A 17,738-nucleotide genomic window follows, 5' to 3' on the forward strand; every position below is an offset into this window, starting at 1 on the left:
ATACTACATTGCCAAACATAATGATTTTAGTCTTATTGAACACATGACACTTTTTAAGCATAATTTTATACCTTGAGAGATGAGGATATGCTCTGCATGGTAACACTGCGGCCTGGTCCTGTTACAGTAAAATCTCCATATATCTGGTACGGAAAGGCATAGCGTAAAGCCACAGAGGCAAAGAACATTTCTACACAAATGATGAAGTTCTGGTAGCCCGCAGAAACTGTGCCAGTATTCAGCGTGGGGTTGCCTTCAATTACTTTTCCCTTTTCAAGAATGGCCAAGAGAACCCCTGAAATCCAATAAATACATTAGTTTTACTCATGACAGGAATATCTGTCAAAGAGAAACTTAAATAACCTAAAGGATATATGGGCAGTTGCATATTAACATTCATTTACATTTCAACAAACACGTATTTCTATTCAACATTTTCTTACGCTTACCTTGCCAAAACGATAAGAAGATTACTGATTTGATCGTAAAGAATTTAAGAACAGGTTCATATGGTTGCAGTAGGTCTCTTGTGGCAAAGTAGAACAGGAAAAGACTATAGAGTGCCAAAGACACTGAGATGTTGTATATGATGGTGATATACAGGTAGCCACGTTCAGGGCTGTCCAGGGGAAAAGTATCTTCATTACTAAATCATTATCACATTGGTATGACATAATTATGCTAATATTAATCTATCCATACATCTGATGTCCATTCCCTTAAGGAACTCCCTCAAGGGAGTGGCCATGGCCAAAGAAGCTCCATTACTGGTGAACTCTTAGAGCCATTTCTTAGCTTTTAATGCCTTACCTTTAACAGGCCTCACAGATGGCAACTCTAGCACAGTGTTCATAGAGGTCCTAACTACACTCCTACCAACTACTTCTACCTTATGTTCCAACCTACTACTTTTACCTAATGCTCCTGCCTAATGTTCCTACCAACTTTTTCTACTTTCTCTCACAATTTCCAGTCATTAGGTGCATTTGCAATGCTGGCTACCCCGGTGTACACTAGGAGGATGAGTAAAAATCAAAAATGTATACAAATGAAGTATAATAAAAAAGTGTTATTTGTTTTACATACATGAGTAGAAAGTGAAGTAAGAGTTGGGTTATCTGAAAGTGTGTATAAGAATAAGAGGAAGATACTAGGTCAGAATGATGATAGCATACTTATAAGAAAGATTGAGTTGTGTGGACAGAAAGTGGTTCGAATACTCACCCCATTTATCCTTGTACACTCCTGCCTACTACTTCTATCTACTGCTCCTACTATTTTTGCCAAAAGGCAAGGCTAGCGCATAGTGCTCACAGCAGGAAAACACCAATGTCTGTAACTTATAAACAAGAAATATTTTACAATAGCATGACTTTGATAACCAATGTCAATGCTGTTCACTTTCAGTGTACCCTCTTAAACTGAGACTAATTGGTGGGCAAGGGAGTCAGGACTTGAATGAATTTCAAGTTTTCAAAGAAAAACCTATATCCTTCCAAGCTTGGGCTATATTCATCTAAACCTAGACTAAATAGTACAGGTTTGGGATGCACTGTAAGTTCAAGGAAAAAATTTACACATCATTAGTCATTTCACTCATGGCAAGTTTTCAAAAGAATCAGGTACTCAGGGTTTCTGGATTTGGGAGGCTATACACTACATCTTCATTCTTCACCTGTTAGAGTGTGCTCCCACTCCAGCAATTCAGGTTTGGTGTAAAGTTATAAAAACTATAGTAAAGCAAGCAGATGAGGTCTGTTATTTATCTACAGCTCCCTTGACAAAACTACACCAAACCAAACCAAATTCAATTTTGCATATTATGCTAACTGTAAAATCTTGTGTAAATAAAATAAAATATTCCTGTGAAAATGAACACAACACACAGAAAATTATGCTTCTGTAATTAAAAATGGAGACATTTCAAAGCCATGAAGAGTGTCATAATGGCACTGTACACTGGAATGCCACATAATTCAATAAAAAGAAGGGGAGGGGAGGCATAAAATTCACTGGTACACTAAAATCTTGGGTCTTACTTGCTAGAATCATTAAAGGATTCATGACTGTAGAAATCATATACAAACCACAATGAATATTCCATTCTCAAATAGAATCTGCTTTTACTTTCACGTATGTGGGGCAATGCTTCTATGGTATACAAAACGGGTCAGTCTATCTGCAGACATCCTGAAGTACTTAGCACATGCATGATGACTAAACCCAGTACATAGTTGCTGATAATTCATATATTTCCTTGGCAAGGCAAAAACTACTTGTTCCTGGGATGAATAACTCTGGACTAAAGCTATATCTTATCTAAACTATGAAAAGCCCATCCACAGGAGCTAACAGATGAGGGCTCAGTGCTCACCGATTCGGTAGTGTTCCATGAGCCTATCACACATCACTTTCCTCAAAGATGAAGATTATGCTTCAGTTGCTTAACAAAATCTCAAAAATCCCATTCGTCTTTCATTACCTAAGTAAGTAATGTTCATTACCTAAGTAAGTTTGAGTTTACCTTAAGAACTGACTTTGAGAGTCTTGAGAGAAGAGTAGTACTACAGTCTGTTGGGGTGAGGAAGTTTGTGAGGTGAGGTAGTTGCTATCTGCTAACATAGCACTACCAGCAGATTCAAGTAAGAAACTGCAGAAGCTGATGTCTGAGTCAGGGAGCATGTATGAAAGGGGGAAGTTTACAGTTAATGTGAATAAAAGTAAAGTTATCAAGTTTAGTATGGGAAAGAGACAGGATGGTTAGTGAGTGAGTTTGAATAGAAAGAACCTGGAGGAAATGAAGTATTTTAGATACCTGGGAGTGGACAGAGCAGCAGAAGGAACTAAGGGAGATGAAATAAACTAATGGGTGAGTGAAGAGGATAAAGTCTTGGGTGCATTAAGGAATGTACACAAAGAGGTCACAGTCTGTGAGGGAACAGATGGGTATGTTTGACAGTTTAGCAGTCCAGAAAATACTGTATGAAAGTTGGGTATGGGTCCTAGATCAAAACATACAGATAATGGTGGACGAGTTGGGAGTGAAATGCTTGAGGACACTATGAAGAGCGAGGAAAGTTGATTGAGTAAGAAATGACAGGTAAGAGAGAGGTGTGGTAGTAAGAAGAGTATGACTAAGAGCTAAAGAGGATGAGCTGAATTGGTTTGGACACATGGAAAGGATGAGTGAGGATAAACTGACTAAAAAGTTACATTATTCAGAGTGCCTTGCCTCTTTCAGGATATCAAGACACTGTGGACCTAGAACATGGACTTAGAATACTTCAGGAACCTTATTCATTCCAAGCCCAGATGTCTGTAGATGGTAATCAAGGCCAAAGAAGAGGTGAGTAAGTACTAAAATGTTAGTGCCACGTCACCCTGGAAGATGTATGGGTAGGCAGACAATTTCTTTTTCTTTTGCAGACTGTAGCATCTGATTTGCAGGAGTAAAACCATGTGTATTTCATTTTTATATATCATACATGAAAATGGCCCATCCACTCATATACATATAGTTTTTATCAAACATAATCGCTGTTTCCTATGTCAGCAAGGCAGCGCCAGGAAACAGACAAAAAATGGCCCATCCACTCATATACCTGTACATGTACATAAACGCCCACATATGCACATATAAATATCACCATGTACATATGCTGAAAAATACATACAATACATGCACATACGCCAACAAATACATAAACAAACATGCTTGCCTTCAACCAATTCTGTCACTACCCCACCCCAAAGATAACAGCATTTACATATTCATACTTGCTTGCCTTCATCCATTCCCGGCACTACCCCACCCCACTGGAAATAGCACTGCTACCCCCTGCTTCATACTTGCTTGCCTTTGTCCATTCCTGGCACTACTCTGCCCCACAGGAAACAGCATCACCATCCCCTGCTTAAGTGAGGTAGCACCAGGAAAACAAATGAAAAAGGCCACATTCATTCACACTCACTCTCTAGCTCTCATGTGTGATGCACTGAAACCACAGCTCCCTATCCATATCCAAGCCCCACAGACCTTTCCATGGATTACCCCAGATGTTTCACATGCCCTGGTTCAGTCCACAGCATGGGGTAAACAATGGAAAGGTCCGTGGGGCCTGGATGTGGATAGGGAGCTATGGTTTTGGTACATTATACATGACAGCTAGAGACTTGAGTGTGAACGAATGTGGCCTTTTTCGTTTGTTTTCCTGGTGCTACCTCAATGAAGCAGGGGATGGTGATGGTGTTTCCTGTGGGGTGGAGTAGTGCCAGGAATGGACAAAGGCTAGCAAGTATGAATATGTACATGTGTATATATGTCTAGCGCTACCTCGCACAAATGAGGGGGGAGGGGGATGTTATTCCATGTGTGGTGAGGTGGTGATGGGAATAAATAAAGGCAGACAGAATGAATTATGTACATGTGTATATATGTATATGTCTGTGTGTGTATATATATGTGTACATTGAGATGTATAGGTATGTATATTTGCGTGTGTGGACGTGTATGTATATACATGTGTATGGGGGTGGGTTGGGCCATTTCTTTCATCTGTTTCCTTGCGCTACCTCGCAAATGCGGGAGACAGCGACAAAGCAAAATAAATAAATAAATATAGTATATATGTCTGATGTTCTCCCCTCCAGTCAGTTTAATACTGTTGAAATGGTGAAAAGAGGTGAAAAAAATGCACTGAAAAGGAAGCAGCTCAAATCCCAACTACTTACTGGACAAAACTGTCTCAGATAGGTTAGATGCTTAAAATGGATGAACTAATATAGCAGTTTGATATGTGGGAATCCCTAAGACAAGAGTAAAAATCTAATTCAGCATCCAAGTTTTATGGCATGTGATATGCAGAAAGATTACTGAAGTGAAAGTGTGCTTAGAGGTAAACCCAAGCAAAAACATGGAAATGATGGACTCATCTGTAGAAAGATGATGACACTATGATCAGGCCAGAGGTGACTTCTTACTAGAAGTGAAACCACTTGCAGGTAGAGTCTAACAGAAGCAAGTGTGTATGTAATATGTCATCATGATGTATGTAATGCATGTATATACTAATCAGACATCAGCAAAAAAAATAAATAAATAAATAAAAAAAATAATACATAAATAAACAGACAAGTAACTCAAGACATAGAAAAAAATATTCTAATATATAATAAAGTGAAGTTATTTTTATGCGATACAGCATAAAAGAGAGAAACCATATGCCTGGCAGCACTTATCAAACTAAAACCTCAAGTTTAATGGCTCTCCAAACACATCAACTAAAGTTTTAGAATACTGTTTTATTTCTTTTTCAATGGTAATAATAATGCTTACTAGTAATACAGAAACTTTTTTCAAAAATTGTCACAAAAAGCATCAGCTCAGAATTAAAACTGCAACAATGAATGGGTAACCTTCCAAACCATTAAGGACTTTATATTCTATTTTCTTCATACTTCATTTCAAACTGTTTTGAGGAAGAATTAGCTTTTCTCTTCAAACAAATTTTCTCCACCAACTTCCTTAAATCTCCATTCCAACATACTGTTACCTTACTTCCACAGCCTATACAAGGTCAATGAAGTCTCACACTTACCTCCAATCACCATCCTGATACTTGTCAAATGACTGTAGGATAATGGTAATAAAGGCCATCACAGGCTTTACCAAGCAAAACTGGAGGGTAGCCTGCTTGCAGAACCGCAAAAACCCTATTGTATAGGTCTTACCCGCTAAACAGCAAGTTCCATACATACAAGATGACCTGTGAAATAAGTAGAAATGAGAAAAACAGGAAAACTCTTTAAGGAAATAATCTTCACCTTACATCACAATAAAAATCATCAATTATGAGAAGATAAAAGTAAGTACGAGAAAATTCTTTAACTATTTACATTAGCTACAACTAAACTGGGGATAGGGGATTAAGAATACTTCCCATGTATTCCCTGCGTGTCGTAGAAGGCGACTAAAAGGGGAGGGAGCGGGGGGCTGGAAATCCTCCCCTCTCGTTTTTTTTTTTTTTATTTTCCAAAAGAAGGAACAGAGGGGGCCAGGTGAGGATATTCCAAAAAAGGCCCAGTCCTCTGTTCTTAACGCTACCTCGCTAACGCGGGAAATGGCGAATAGTTTGAAAAAAAAAAAAAAAAAACTAAACTGAAATTTTTTTTCATTTTCCTCTGCTTCACTTCTCTATGACTAAAACTCATCCCCCTTCCCTATATATAAAGATGGGGGGATGAGTTTTAGTAAAATATAGGGAAAGCAGGAAAAGAGGTTGACAAAGAGGGTATAAGTGTTAGAAGTGGAGAGAGAGAGAGAGAGAGAGAGAGAGAGAGAGAGAGAGAGAGAGAGAGAGAGAGAGAGAGAGAGAGAGAGAGAGAGACCATACTGGAAATGGAAGCATGGAGTGAAAAAGAATTTGAGTAATCAGGGCCTGAACATGCCGGAGGGTGAAAGTTGTGCATTGCATAGAGTGAATTGGAATGATTTGGTATACAGGGGTTGATGTGATGTCAATGGATTGAACCAGGGCATGTGTAATGGCCAGGGAAAACTAAGGAAAGGTCTGCGGCCTGGTTGCGGATGGGAGGCTGTAGTTTTGGTGCACTGAGCATAATTGCTAGAGAATGGATGTGAGCCAATGTGGCCTTTCTTCCTCTACTCCTGGATGTGGATAGCGAGCTGTGATTTCGGCGCATTACATGACAGGAAGAGAGTGAGTGTGAATGAATGCGGCCTTTGTGTCTATTTTCCTAGTGCTACCTCACTAAAGCAGGGGGGTAGCGATGCTGTTTCCTGTGGGGCGGGGTAGTGCCAGGAATGGATGAAGGCAAGTATGATTATGTACATGTGTATATATGTATGTCTGTGTATGTGTATGTATATTGTATATGTTGATATGTATATGTACGTATATGTGTGTATTGGGCATTTATGTATATGTATGTGTATATGAGTGGATGGGCCATTCTTCGTCTGTTTCCTAACACTATCTCGCTAACGCAGGAAATGGTGATCAAGTATAATAAATAAATAAATAAATAAATATTTACATTTATTCTATTATACTTTGTCATTGTCTCCTGCGTTAGCGAGGTAGCGCAAGGAAAGAGACGAAAGAATGGCCCAACCCACCCACATACACATGTATATACATACACAGACATATACATATATACACATGTACATAATTCATACTTGCTGCCTTCATTCATTCCCGTCGCCACCCCGGCCACACATGAAATAACACCCCCCTCCACCCACACATGCGAGAGGTAGCGCTAGGAAAAGACAACAAAGGCCACATTCGTTCACACTCAGTCTCTAGCTGTCATGTATAATGCACCGAAACCACAGCTCCCTTTCCACATCCAGGCCCCACAACACTTTCCATGGTTTACCCCAGACGCTTCACATGCCCTGGTTCAATCCACTGACAGCACATCCACCCTCGTATACCATATCTTTCCAATTCACTCTATTCCTTGCACATCTTTCATTTCACCCTCCTGCATGTTCCAAGCCCCAATTGTACAAAATCTTTTTCACTTCATCCTTCCACCTCCAATTTGGTCTCCCACTTCTCATTACCTCCACCTCTGACACATATATCCTCTTTGTCAATCTTTCCGCACTCATTCTCCCCATGTGACCAAACCATTTCAATACACCCTCTCCTGCTCTGTCAACCACACTCTTTTTTCATACCACACATCTCTCTTACCCTTTCATTACTTACTCGATCAAACCACATCACACCACATATTGTCCTCAAACATCTCATTTCCAACAAATCCACCCTACTCCGCACAATCCTATCTATAGTTCACGCCCTGTAACCATATAACATTGTTGGAACCACTATTCCTTCAAACATACCCATTTTTGCTTTCCGAGATAATGTTCTTGCCTTCCACACATTCTTCAACACTCCAAGAACCTTCACCCCTCCCCCACCCTATGACTCACTTCCGCTTCCATGGTTCCATCTGCTGCCAAATCCACTCCCAGATGTCTAAACACTTCACTTCCTCCAGTTTTTCTCCATTCAAACTTCCCTCCCGAATGACTTGTCCCTCAACTCTACTGAACCTAATAACCTTGCACTTATTCAAATTAACTCTCAGCTTTCTCTTTTCACACACTTTACCAAACTCAGTCACCAACTTCTGCAGTTTCTCACACGAATCAGCCACCAGCGCTGTACCATCAGCGAACAACAACTGACTCGCTTCCCAAGCCCTCACATCCACAACAGACTGCAAACTTGCCCCTCTCTCCAAAACTTTTGCATTCACCTCCCAAACAACCCCATCCATAAACATATGAAACAACCATGGAGACATCATGCACCCCTGCGACAAACCGACATTCACTGGAAACAAATCACTTTCCTCTCTTCCTACTCGTACACATGCCTTACATCCTCAGCAAAAACTTTTCACTGCTTCTAGCAACTTGCCTTCCACACCATATACTCTTAATACCTTCCACAGAGCATCTCTATCAACTCTATCACGCCTTCTCCAGATCCATAAATGCTACATACAAATCCATTTGTTTTTCTAAGTATTTCTCACACATTCTTCAAAGCAAACACCTGATCCACACATCCTCTACCACTTCTGAAACCACACCTCTTCCCCAATCTGATGCTCTGTAAATGCCTTTACCCTCTCAATCAATACGTTCCCATATAATTTCCCAGGAATACTCAACAAACTTATACCTCTGTAATTTGAGCACTCACCTTTATTCCCTTTGCCTTTGTACAATGGCACTATGCATGCATTCCGCCAATCCTCAGGCACTTCACCATGAGCCATACATATAGTGAATATCCTCACCAACCACCCAACAACAGTCACCCCCTTTTTTAAATCAAATCCACTGCAGTACCATCCAAACCCGCTGTCTTGCCAGCTTTCATCTTCCGCAAAACTTTCACTACCTCTTCTCTGTTTACCAAACCATTCTCCCTGACCCTCTCACTTCACTCACCATCTCGACCAAAACACCCTATATCTACCACTCTATCATCTAACACATTCAACAAACCTTCAAAATACTCACTCCATCTCCTTCTCACATCATCACTCCTTGTAATTACCTCCCCATTTGCCCCATTCACCGATGTTTCCATTTGTTCTCTTGTCTTACGCACTTTATTTAACTCCTTCCAAAACATCTTTTTATTCTCTCTAAAATCTAATGATACTCTCTCACCTCAACTCTCATTTGCCCTCATTTTCACCTCTTGCACCTTTCTCTTGACCTCCTGCCTCTTTCTTTTGTACATCTCCCAGTCATTTGCACTATTTCCCTGCAAAAATCGTCCAAATGCCTCTCTCTCTCTCCTCTTTCACTAATAATCTTACTTCTTCATTCCATCATGCACTAATCTGTCCACCTCCCACGCTTCTCATGCCACAAGCATCTTTTGTGCAAGCCATAACTGCTTCCCTAAATACCTCCAATTCCTCCCCCACTCCCCTTACGTCCTTTGCTCTTACCTTTTTTCATTCTGTTCTTATAACCTCTACAAATCTTCACCTTTGCCTCCACAAGATAATGATCAGACATCCCTCCATTTGCATCTCTCAGCACATTAACATCCAAAAGTCTCTCTTTCACGTGCTTATCAATTAACACATAATCCAATAACGCTCTCCGGCCATCTCTCCTACTTACATATGTATACTTATGTATATCTCTCTTTTTAAACCAGGTATTCCCAATCACCAGTCCTTTTTCAGCACACAAATCTACAAGCTCTTCACCATTTCCATTTACAACACTGAACACCCCATGTACACCAATCATTTCCTCAACTGCCACATTACTCACCTTTGCATTGAAGTCACCCATCACTATAACCCAGTCTCGTGCATCAAAACTGCTAACACACTCACTCAGCTGCTCTCAAAATACTTGCCTCTCATGATCTTTCTTCTCATGCCCAGGTACATAGGCACCAATAATCACCCATCTCTCTCCATCCACTTGAAGCTTTATCCATATCAATCTTGAGTTTACTTTCTTACACTCTATCACATACTCCCACAACTTTTGTTTCAGGAGTAGTGCTACACCTTCCTTTGCTCTTGTCCTCTCACCAACCCGACTTTACTCCCAAAACATTCCCAAACCACTCTTCCCTTTACCTTTATTTCACTCCGAGCCAAAACACCCAGGTTCCTTTCCTCAAACATACTACCTATCTCTCCTTTTTTCACATCTTGGTTACATCCACACACATTTAGACACCTCAATCTGAGCCTTCAAGGAGGATGAGCACTCCCCATGTAACTCCTTCTTCTGTTTCCCCTTTTAGAAAGTCAAAATACAAAGAGGGGAGGGTTTGTAGCCCCCCTTTAGTTACCTTCTACAGCGTGCGGGGAATGCATGGGTAGTATCCTTTTTCCCCTTTCTGAGGCTCACACTGTGTATCCACAAGCACATATGGGTCTAGTACACCATCAAACAAACCCATCTCTTTCCTCAAAGACAGTGATCTTTCTTTCTACATACTCCTCAATGTGCCATTTCCAATACATCCATCCTATCCTTTACATTTCTGTCTGAGGCCCATACTTTGCATCCACAAGCATCTATGGGCCTATCATACCATCAAACAAACCAATCTTTGACCTTAAAGACAGTGAACTTTCTTTCTACATATTCCTCAATGTATCACAGAAACTCCCCCCTCCTGTCTTATCTTGTTTATCGATATTTTTAGATGTTGCATCACACTGTAAGTAGGGCATGCCAGTTTTTGAACTGGGAGTCTACTTGCACACAAGCCTTACTCTCACGATAAAAACTCCTCACAACTTCTAGTATCTTTCCTCCCACAGTATACTCATAACACCTTCCACAAAGCACCTCTATTGACTCTATCACATGCTTTTTCCAGATCCATAAATGCCACATACATCCTTCTGGTTCTCTAAATATTTCTCATTCACATTCTTAAAAGTAAACATCTGATCCACATCCTCTATCACTCCTGAAACTGCACTGTTCCTCTCCAATCTGCCCTTGTTCCCCTTATCATCATCATCATAATCATCATAATAATTACAATTACCCTTATCATCACTATAGTTATCATAAATATAATATCATCATTATCATCTATATTTTTGGGGGGTTAAACAGTTTTAAACCTCATGGCAAGTGCTTTCTGATAACTGCAGGGTTATCTGTCTAATGATAAGAAATAACACTAAATACATTTATCATCTATCTGATACATGAATAATGACTTACCTAATAGGCTTCCCTCTTATCTCACTCATGATGTTTCCTTCACCACCCAGGTACTCATAGCAAAGGCTCAGGAAGTTATAGATCACAAATGCTGCAACAAAATCCAGCAAAATATATAGTATGAAAGGTTCTGAGAACATCTGATTGCTACAAACACTTCTATCATATATACAACTTCCTGTATCAACTGGTGTGCAACAATCAAGTGCAGTTATCCTACACCACCAGACAATCTGAATGATAGATACTCTACAACCTGGACATTTTGTCTTAGTGGTGTGATTAATGATGCATGATTTTTCTTTCTAAACCCATAATACATACCAAATCTAGACAAACTAAACTGGATTGAGGAAGACATCAAGTTTGGGGGAACATAGTTTTCTCTCCCAAATTATGTGCCAATCCTGACACCACTGCACACTAGTTAGTCCAGGTTATGGGAAGATAAACTGTATGATTAGTAATGAGAAAACTGAACTTGAGTTAAAACAATCAACACTGCAATAAATTCTCAGACATGCCTGATTTCCTACATGCCATAGGTCTAGTAATAATGTTAACTAGGGCTAGATAGGGCTGAGTAACTTGAACAATGCATATGAATGGGTTAAGCTAAAAGGAAAAATTACTTTCCTAATGAAGTCTTTTACAAAACAAAGGCTAAAAGGTATCCCTGACTCAAATAAAACTAGAACAGTCACTTCTTGTTCAAATATTATCCTAAAAGTCAAGAAAATTTCATAAATATTTCTTAAAATCTTACAAAATTAAATATGGAAATAAGTGTACTACATAAGTAAACACCATCACAAACTATAAAGTTCGATATCATTAAGAATGTCAAAGTGTCTAAATTTAAAAAAAATATGTTTATCATGATTTCTTTTCAAGTTTTTGAAGAAAGTATTGAACATATCTTTATGCAACATTTTCCAAGTATAAAACATTAATGAAAAATGCAAACATTCAATTTCATCAATCATTATCATCATATCAAGAAGACTGTGGATGAAAGAGCTAAAGAGGATGTGCTGATGTGGTTTGGATATGTGGAGAGAAAGAGTGAAGAGAGACTGACAAAGAAAGTATGTGTCAGAAATATAGGAGTGGATGGTACAAGGAGAAGGGGAGACCAAATAGGGGCTGGAAGGAAGGAGTGAAAATAAAAAAAAGATTTTGAAATCTTGGGGCCTGAACATGCAAGGGTGAGAGATGTGCACAAGAGAGTGAATTGGAGCCAAGTGGTATACAGGGGACAATGTGCTGTCATTGGACCGAACCAAGACATATAAAGCCTGAGAAAACCATGGAAAGGTCTGTGGGGCCTGGTTATGGATTGGGGAGTGCAGTTTCAGTGCATTACACATGACAGGTAGAGAATGAAAACAAGGGTGAAAGACATGCATGGGAGAGAGTGATCAGGAGTTATGTGATATTCAAGGGGCAATGTGCTGTCACTGGACTGAAGCAGGGTATATGAAGCAGCAAGGGGAACCCACAGAAAAGTCTTTGGGGCCTGGTGGTGGACAGGAGGCTGTAGTTTCGGTGCATTACAAATGACAGCTAGAGAATGGAAGTGAGTAAATGAGGCCTTAACTCTGCTCTTGGCACTATCTTGTTAATGCAGGAAAAGGCAAATAAGTATGGAAAAAATAATTATCATTATTACTTCTTTCCCAATTCATTGGGTAGATCTGATATATATAGTTACTGCAACATCATATCCTCCTTATTTTCCGATACTGACCATGTTCAGTGTGCTTAAATGAAACATGAACTTTCACACTTGGAGAGGCCTCATCATTTTTTCACTTTACACACACAATTGATTTGTGCATTGAAAACAAGGTCTCCATTCATATGTAAAATATTTCAAAAGAGGGGCAAGTATGAAGTCTGTTGGGGATGAGAGAGCTTGGGAAGTGAGTCAGTTGTTGTTCGCTGATGATACAGCGCTGGTGGCTGATTCATGTGAGAAACTGCAGAAGCTGGTGACTGAGTTTGGTAAAGTGCGTGGAAGAAGAAAGTTAAGAGTAAATGTGAATAAGAGCAAGGTTATTAGGTACAGTAGGGTTGAGGGTCAAGTCAACTGGGAGGTGAGTTTGAATGGAGAAAAACTGGAGGAAGTGAAGTGTTTTAGATATCTGGGAGTGGATCTGTCAGCGGATGGAACCATGGAAGCGGAAGTGGATCATAGGGTGGGGGAGGGGGCGAAAATTTTGGGAGCCTTGAAAAATGTGTGGAAGTCGAGAACATTATCTCGGAAAGCAAAAATGGGTATGTTTGAAGGAATAGTGGTTCCAACAATGTTGTATGGTTGCGAGGCGTGGGCTATGGATAGAGTTGTGGGCAGGAGGATGGATGTGCTGGAAATGAGATGTTTGAGGACAATGTGTGGTGTGAGGTGGTTTGATCGAGTAAGTAACGTAAGGGTAAGAGAGATGTGTGGAAATAAAAAGAGCGTGGTTGAGAGAGCAGAAGAGGGTGTTTTGAAATGGTTTGGGCACATGGAGAGAATGAGTGAGGAAAGATTGACCAAGAGGATATATGTGTCGGAGGTTGAGGGAACGAGGAGAAGAGGGAGACCAAATTGGATGTGGAAAGATGGAGTGAAAAAGATTTTGTGTGATCAGGGCCTGAACATGCAGGAGGGTGAAAGGAGGGCAAGGAATAGAGTGAATTGGAGCGATGTGGTATACAGGGGTTGACGTGCTGTCAGTGGATTGAATCAAGGCATGTGAAGCGTCTGGGGTAAACCATGGAAAGCTGTGTAGGTATGTATATTTGCGTGTGTGGACGTGTGTATGTACATGTGTATGGGGGGGGGGGGCATTTCTTTCATCTGTTTCCTTGCGCTACCTCGCAAACGCGGGAGACAGCGACAAAGTATAAAAAAAAAAAAAAAAAAAAAAAAAAAAAAAATGAGCCCTCATCATTCCTCTCAACATTTTCATGTGAAATATCCCTAACTCAAATTTCTCACTATATCTACTCATCACTTCCCAAGCTGACCTCTCTTCCTTGTAAATTCTGCTAAACCACCTTCTTGATCAGTACATAATTATGTTTTCTGAATATCCAATCATCCCAAAAGCCTTTCATCCATATGACATTCTGATGACTTCACACATATAACCTTCTTAGGTCTTCATTTTATTCATCTTACTAATTTCAACTATCCAAATCATCCATCTCTATTGCTCTTATGTTTACCTATCTTGACCTATGTATCATCTACCTCTATTGCTCTTATGTTTACCTATCCTGACCTATGTATACATAAAATGTTGAGATGACTACTCTGTGCAAGCTTCTGGGACAGTTAAAATAATAAAAAGAATATTTCAATAAACAATATAAAAAAAATTCTGAATACATATTCACATCTAAATACAGCAGAAGCTGTAGGTAATGCTTACTCTACTTTCAAACTTACATGTTGCAGAAGGCAACTAAAAGGGGAGGGAGCAAGGGGCTGGAAATCCTCCCCTCCCATTTCTAATTTTTCAAAAGATGGAGCAGAGAAAGCGACCAAGAGAGGATATTTTCTCTAAGGCCCGGTCCACATCCAGGCCCCACAAAACTTTCAATGGTTTACTCCAGATGCTTCACATGCCCTGGTTCAATCCATTGACAGCACATCGACCCCGGTATACCACATCGTTCCAATTCACTCTATTCCTTGCACACCTTTCACCCTCCTGCATGTTCAAAATCTTTTTCACTCCATCTTTCCACCTCCAATTTGGTCTCCCACTTCTCCTCATTCCCTCCACCTCTGACACATATATCCTCTTTGTCAATCTTCCCGCACTCATTCTCTCCATGTTACCAAACCATTTCAAAACTCCCTCTTCTGCTCTCTCAACCGCACTCTTTTTATTACCACACATCTCTCTTACCCTTTCATTACTTACTCGATCAAACCGCCTCACACCACATAGTCCTCAAACATCTCATTTCCAGCACTTCCACCCTCCTCCACACAACTCTATAGCCCACGCCTCACAACCATATAACATTGTTGGAACCACTATTCCTTCAAACATACCTACTCTTGCTTTCCAAGATAATGTTCTCGACTTCCACACATTTTTCAACACTCCCAGAACTTTCGCCCCCTCCCCCACACTATGATTCACTTCTGCTTCCAAGATTCCATCCGCTGCCAAATCCACTCCCAGATATCTAAAACACTTCACTTCCTCAAGTTTTTCTCCATTCAAAGTTACTTCCTAATTGACTTGTCCCTCATCCCTACTGTACCTGATAACCTTCCTCTTATTCACATTTACTCTCAGCTTTCTTCTTTCACACAGTTTACCAAACTCAGTCACCAGCTTCTGCAGTTTCTCACCCGAATCAGCCACCATCCCTGTATCATCAACGAACAACAAGTGACTCACTTCTCAAGCTTTCTCATCCACAACAGATTGCATACTTGCCCACTCTTTCGAAAACTCTTGCATTCACCTCCCTAACAACCCTATCCATAAACAAATTAAACAACCATGGAGACATCACACACCCCTGCCGCAAACCAACATTCACTGAGAATCAATCACTTTCCTCTCTTCCTATTTTACATATATATGTTATTAGGTACAGTAGGGTTGAGGGTCAAGTCAATTGGGAGGTAAGTTTGACTGGAGAAAAACTGGAGGAAGTAAAGTGTTTTAGATATCTGGGAGTGGATCTGGCAGCGGATGGAACCATGGAAGCGGAAGTAAATCATAGGGTGGGGGAGGGGGCGAAAATCCTGGGAGCCTTGAAGAATGTGTGGAAGTCAAGAACATTATATCCGAAAGCAAAAATGGCTATGTTTGAAGGAATAGTGGTTCCAACAATGCTGTATGGTTGCGAGGTGTGGGCTATGGATAGAGTTGTGCGCAGGAGGGTGGATGTGCTGGAAATGAGATGTTTGAGGACAATATGTGGTGTGAGGTGGTTTGATCGAGTAAGTAATGTCAGAGAGATGTGTGGAAATAAAAAGAGTGTGGTTGAGAGAGCAGAAGAGGGTGTTTTGAAATGGTTTGGGCACATGGAGAGAATGAGTGAGGGAAGATTGACCAAGAGGATATATGTGTCGGAGGTGGAGGAATGAGAAGTGGGAGACCAAATTGGAGGTGGAAAGATGGAGTGAAAAAGATTTTGAGTGATCGGGGCGTGAACATGCAGGAGGGTGAAAGGCAGGCAAGGAATAAAGTGAATTGGATCGATGTGGTATACCAGGGTTGACGTGCTGTCAAAGGATTGAATCAGGGCATGTGAAGCATCTGGGGTAAACCTTGGAAAGTTCTGTGGGGTCTGGATGTGGAAAGGGTGCTGTGGTTTCGGGCATTATTGCATGACAGCTGGAGACTGAGTGTGAGCAAATGGGGCCTTTGTTGTCTTTTCCTGGCGCTGCCTCGCGCACATGAGGGGGGAGGGGGATGTTATTCTGTGTGTGGCGGGGTGGCGATGGGGGTGAGTAGGGGCAGACAGTGTGAATTGTGCGCATGTGTGTATATGTGTGTGTGTCTGTGTGTGTATATATGTGTGTACGTTGGGATGTGTGGGTGTGTATGTTTGCGTGTGTGGACACGTGTGTGTGTGCATGTGTGTGGGGGTGGGTTGGGCCATTTCTTTTGTCTGTTTCCTTGCGCTACCTCGCAGGCGCGGAAGACAGCGACAAAGCAAAATAAATAAATAAATAAATATATGAAGTGTGGTTGAGAGAGCAGAAAAGGGTGTGTTGAAATGATTTGGACATATGGAGAAAATGAGTGAGGAAAGGTTGATAAAGAGGATATATATATGTCATAGGTGGAGGGGACAAGGAGAATCAGGAGACCAAATTGGAGAAGGTAGGATGGAGTGAAAAAATTTTGAGTGATCAGGGCCTGAGCATGCAGGAAGGTGAGTGGAGTGCAAGAAATAGAGTGAATTGGAACAATGTGGTATACCAGGGTTGACGTGTTGTCAATGGACTGAACCAACGCATATGAAACGTCTGGGGTAAACCATGAAAAAGTCTGCAAGGCCTGGATGTAGACAGGGAGCAGTGGTTTTTTAAGTGCATTACACATGACAGCTAGAGACTGAGTGTGAATGAATGAGAGCATTTTTTGTCTGTTGTCCGGGCACTGCCTCACGGAAGTGGAGGGCAGTGATGCAAATGAGTAAATTTTTTCTCTGCTCTTCTGAGTATATCTGGAAATATGAAAGCCTATTGAAAATGTGAACCTTCATGTTAAGCAATGATTTGTGAAGATGTGACATCTTACAGCATAAGAGATATTGGTGATGAAAACCTTTCCCGATCATATCTATTTGTGAGAAAACACCTCTAAAATATCATACATTTCACTAAGGTGTGTCTGACAGTATTCTGAGTAGACCTCATAAACTTTTCAGTGGAATACTGTAAGTAGTAGACGTGAACGATTTTTCACAAAGTTGAGTTGCATATTTTATT

The 17,738-nt window shown here is 40.6% G+C and overlaps 1 protein-coding gene across 2 annotated transcripts in view; it reads right to left on the reverse strand.

Annotated features, from left to right (window-relative positions):
- Positions 1-17,738, reverse strand: part of Tmep (Transmembrane endosomal protein) — a 139,397-nt gene that overhangs the window by 64,599 nt on the left and 57,060 nt on the right. For both annotated transcript variants that reach the window (XM_071665170.1, XM_071665169.1), the window contains exons 4-7: positions 11,279-11,369; positions 5,598-5,765; positions 450-619; positions 72-295 (exon numbers count right to left, since the gene is read on the reverse strand). In XM_071665170.1, coding sequence (XP_071521271.1) covers positions 72-295; positions 450-619; positions 5,598-5,765; positions 11,279-11,369 — 653 coding nt within the window. The remainder of the gene's footprint in view (positions 1-71; positions 296-449; positions 620-5,597; positions 5,766-11,278; positions 11,370-17,738) is intronic.

Source organism: Panulirus ornatus, chromosome 9, assembly GCF_036320965.1.
Source record: "Panulirus ornatus isolate Po-2019 chromosome 9, ASM3632096v1, whole genome shotgun sequence".
Taxonomy (NCBI): domain Eukaryota; kingdom Metazoa; phylum Arthropoda; class Malacostraca; order Decapoda; family Palinuridae; genus Panulirus; species Panulirus ornatus.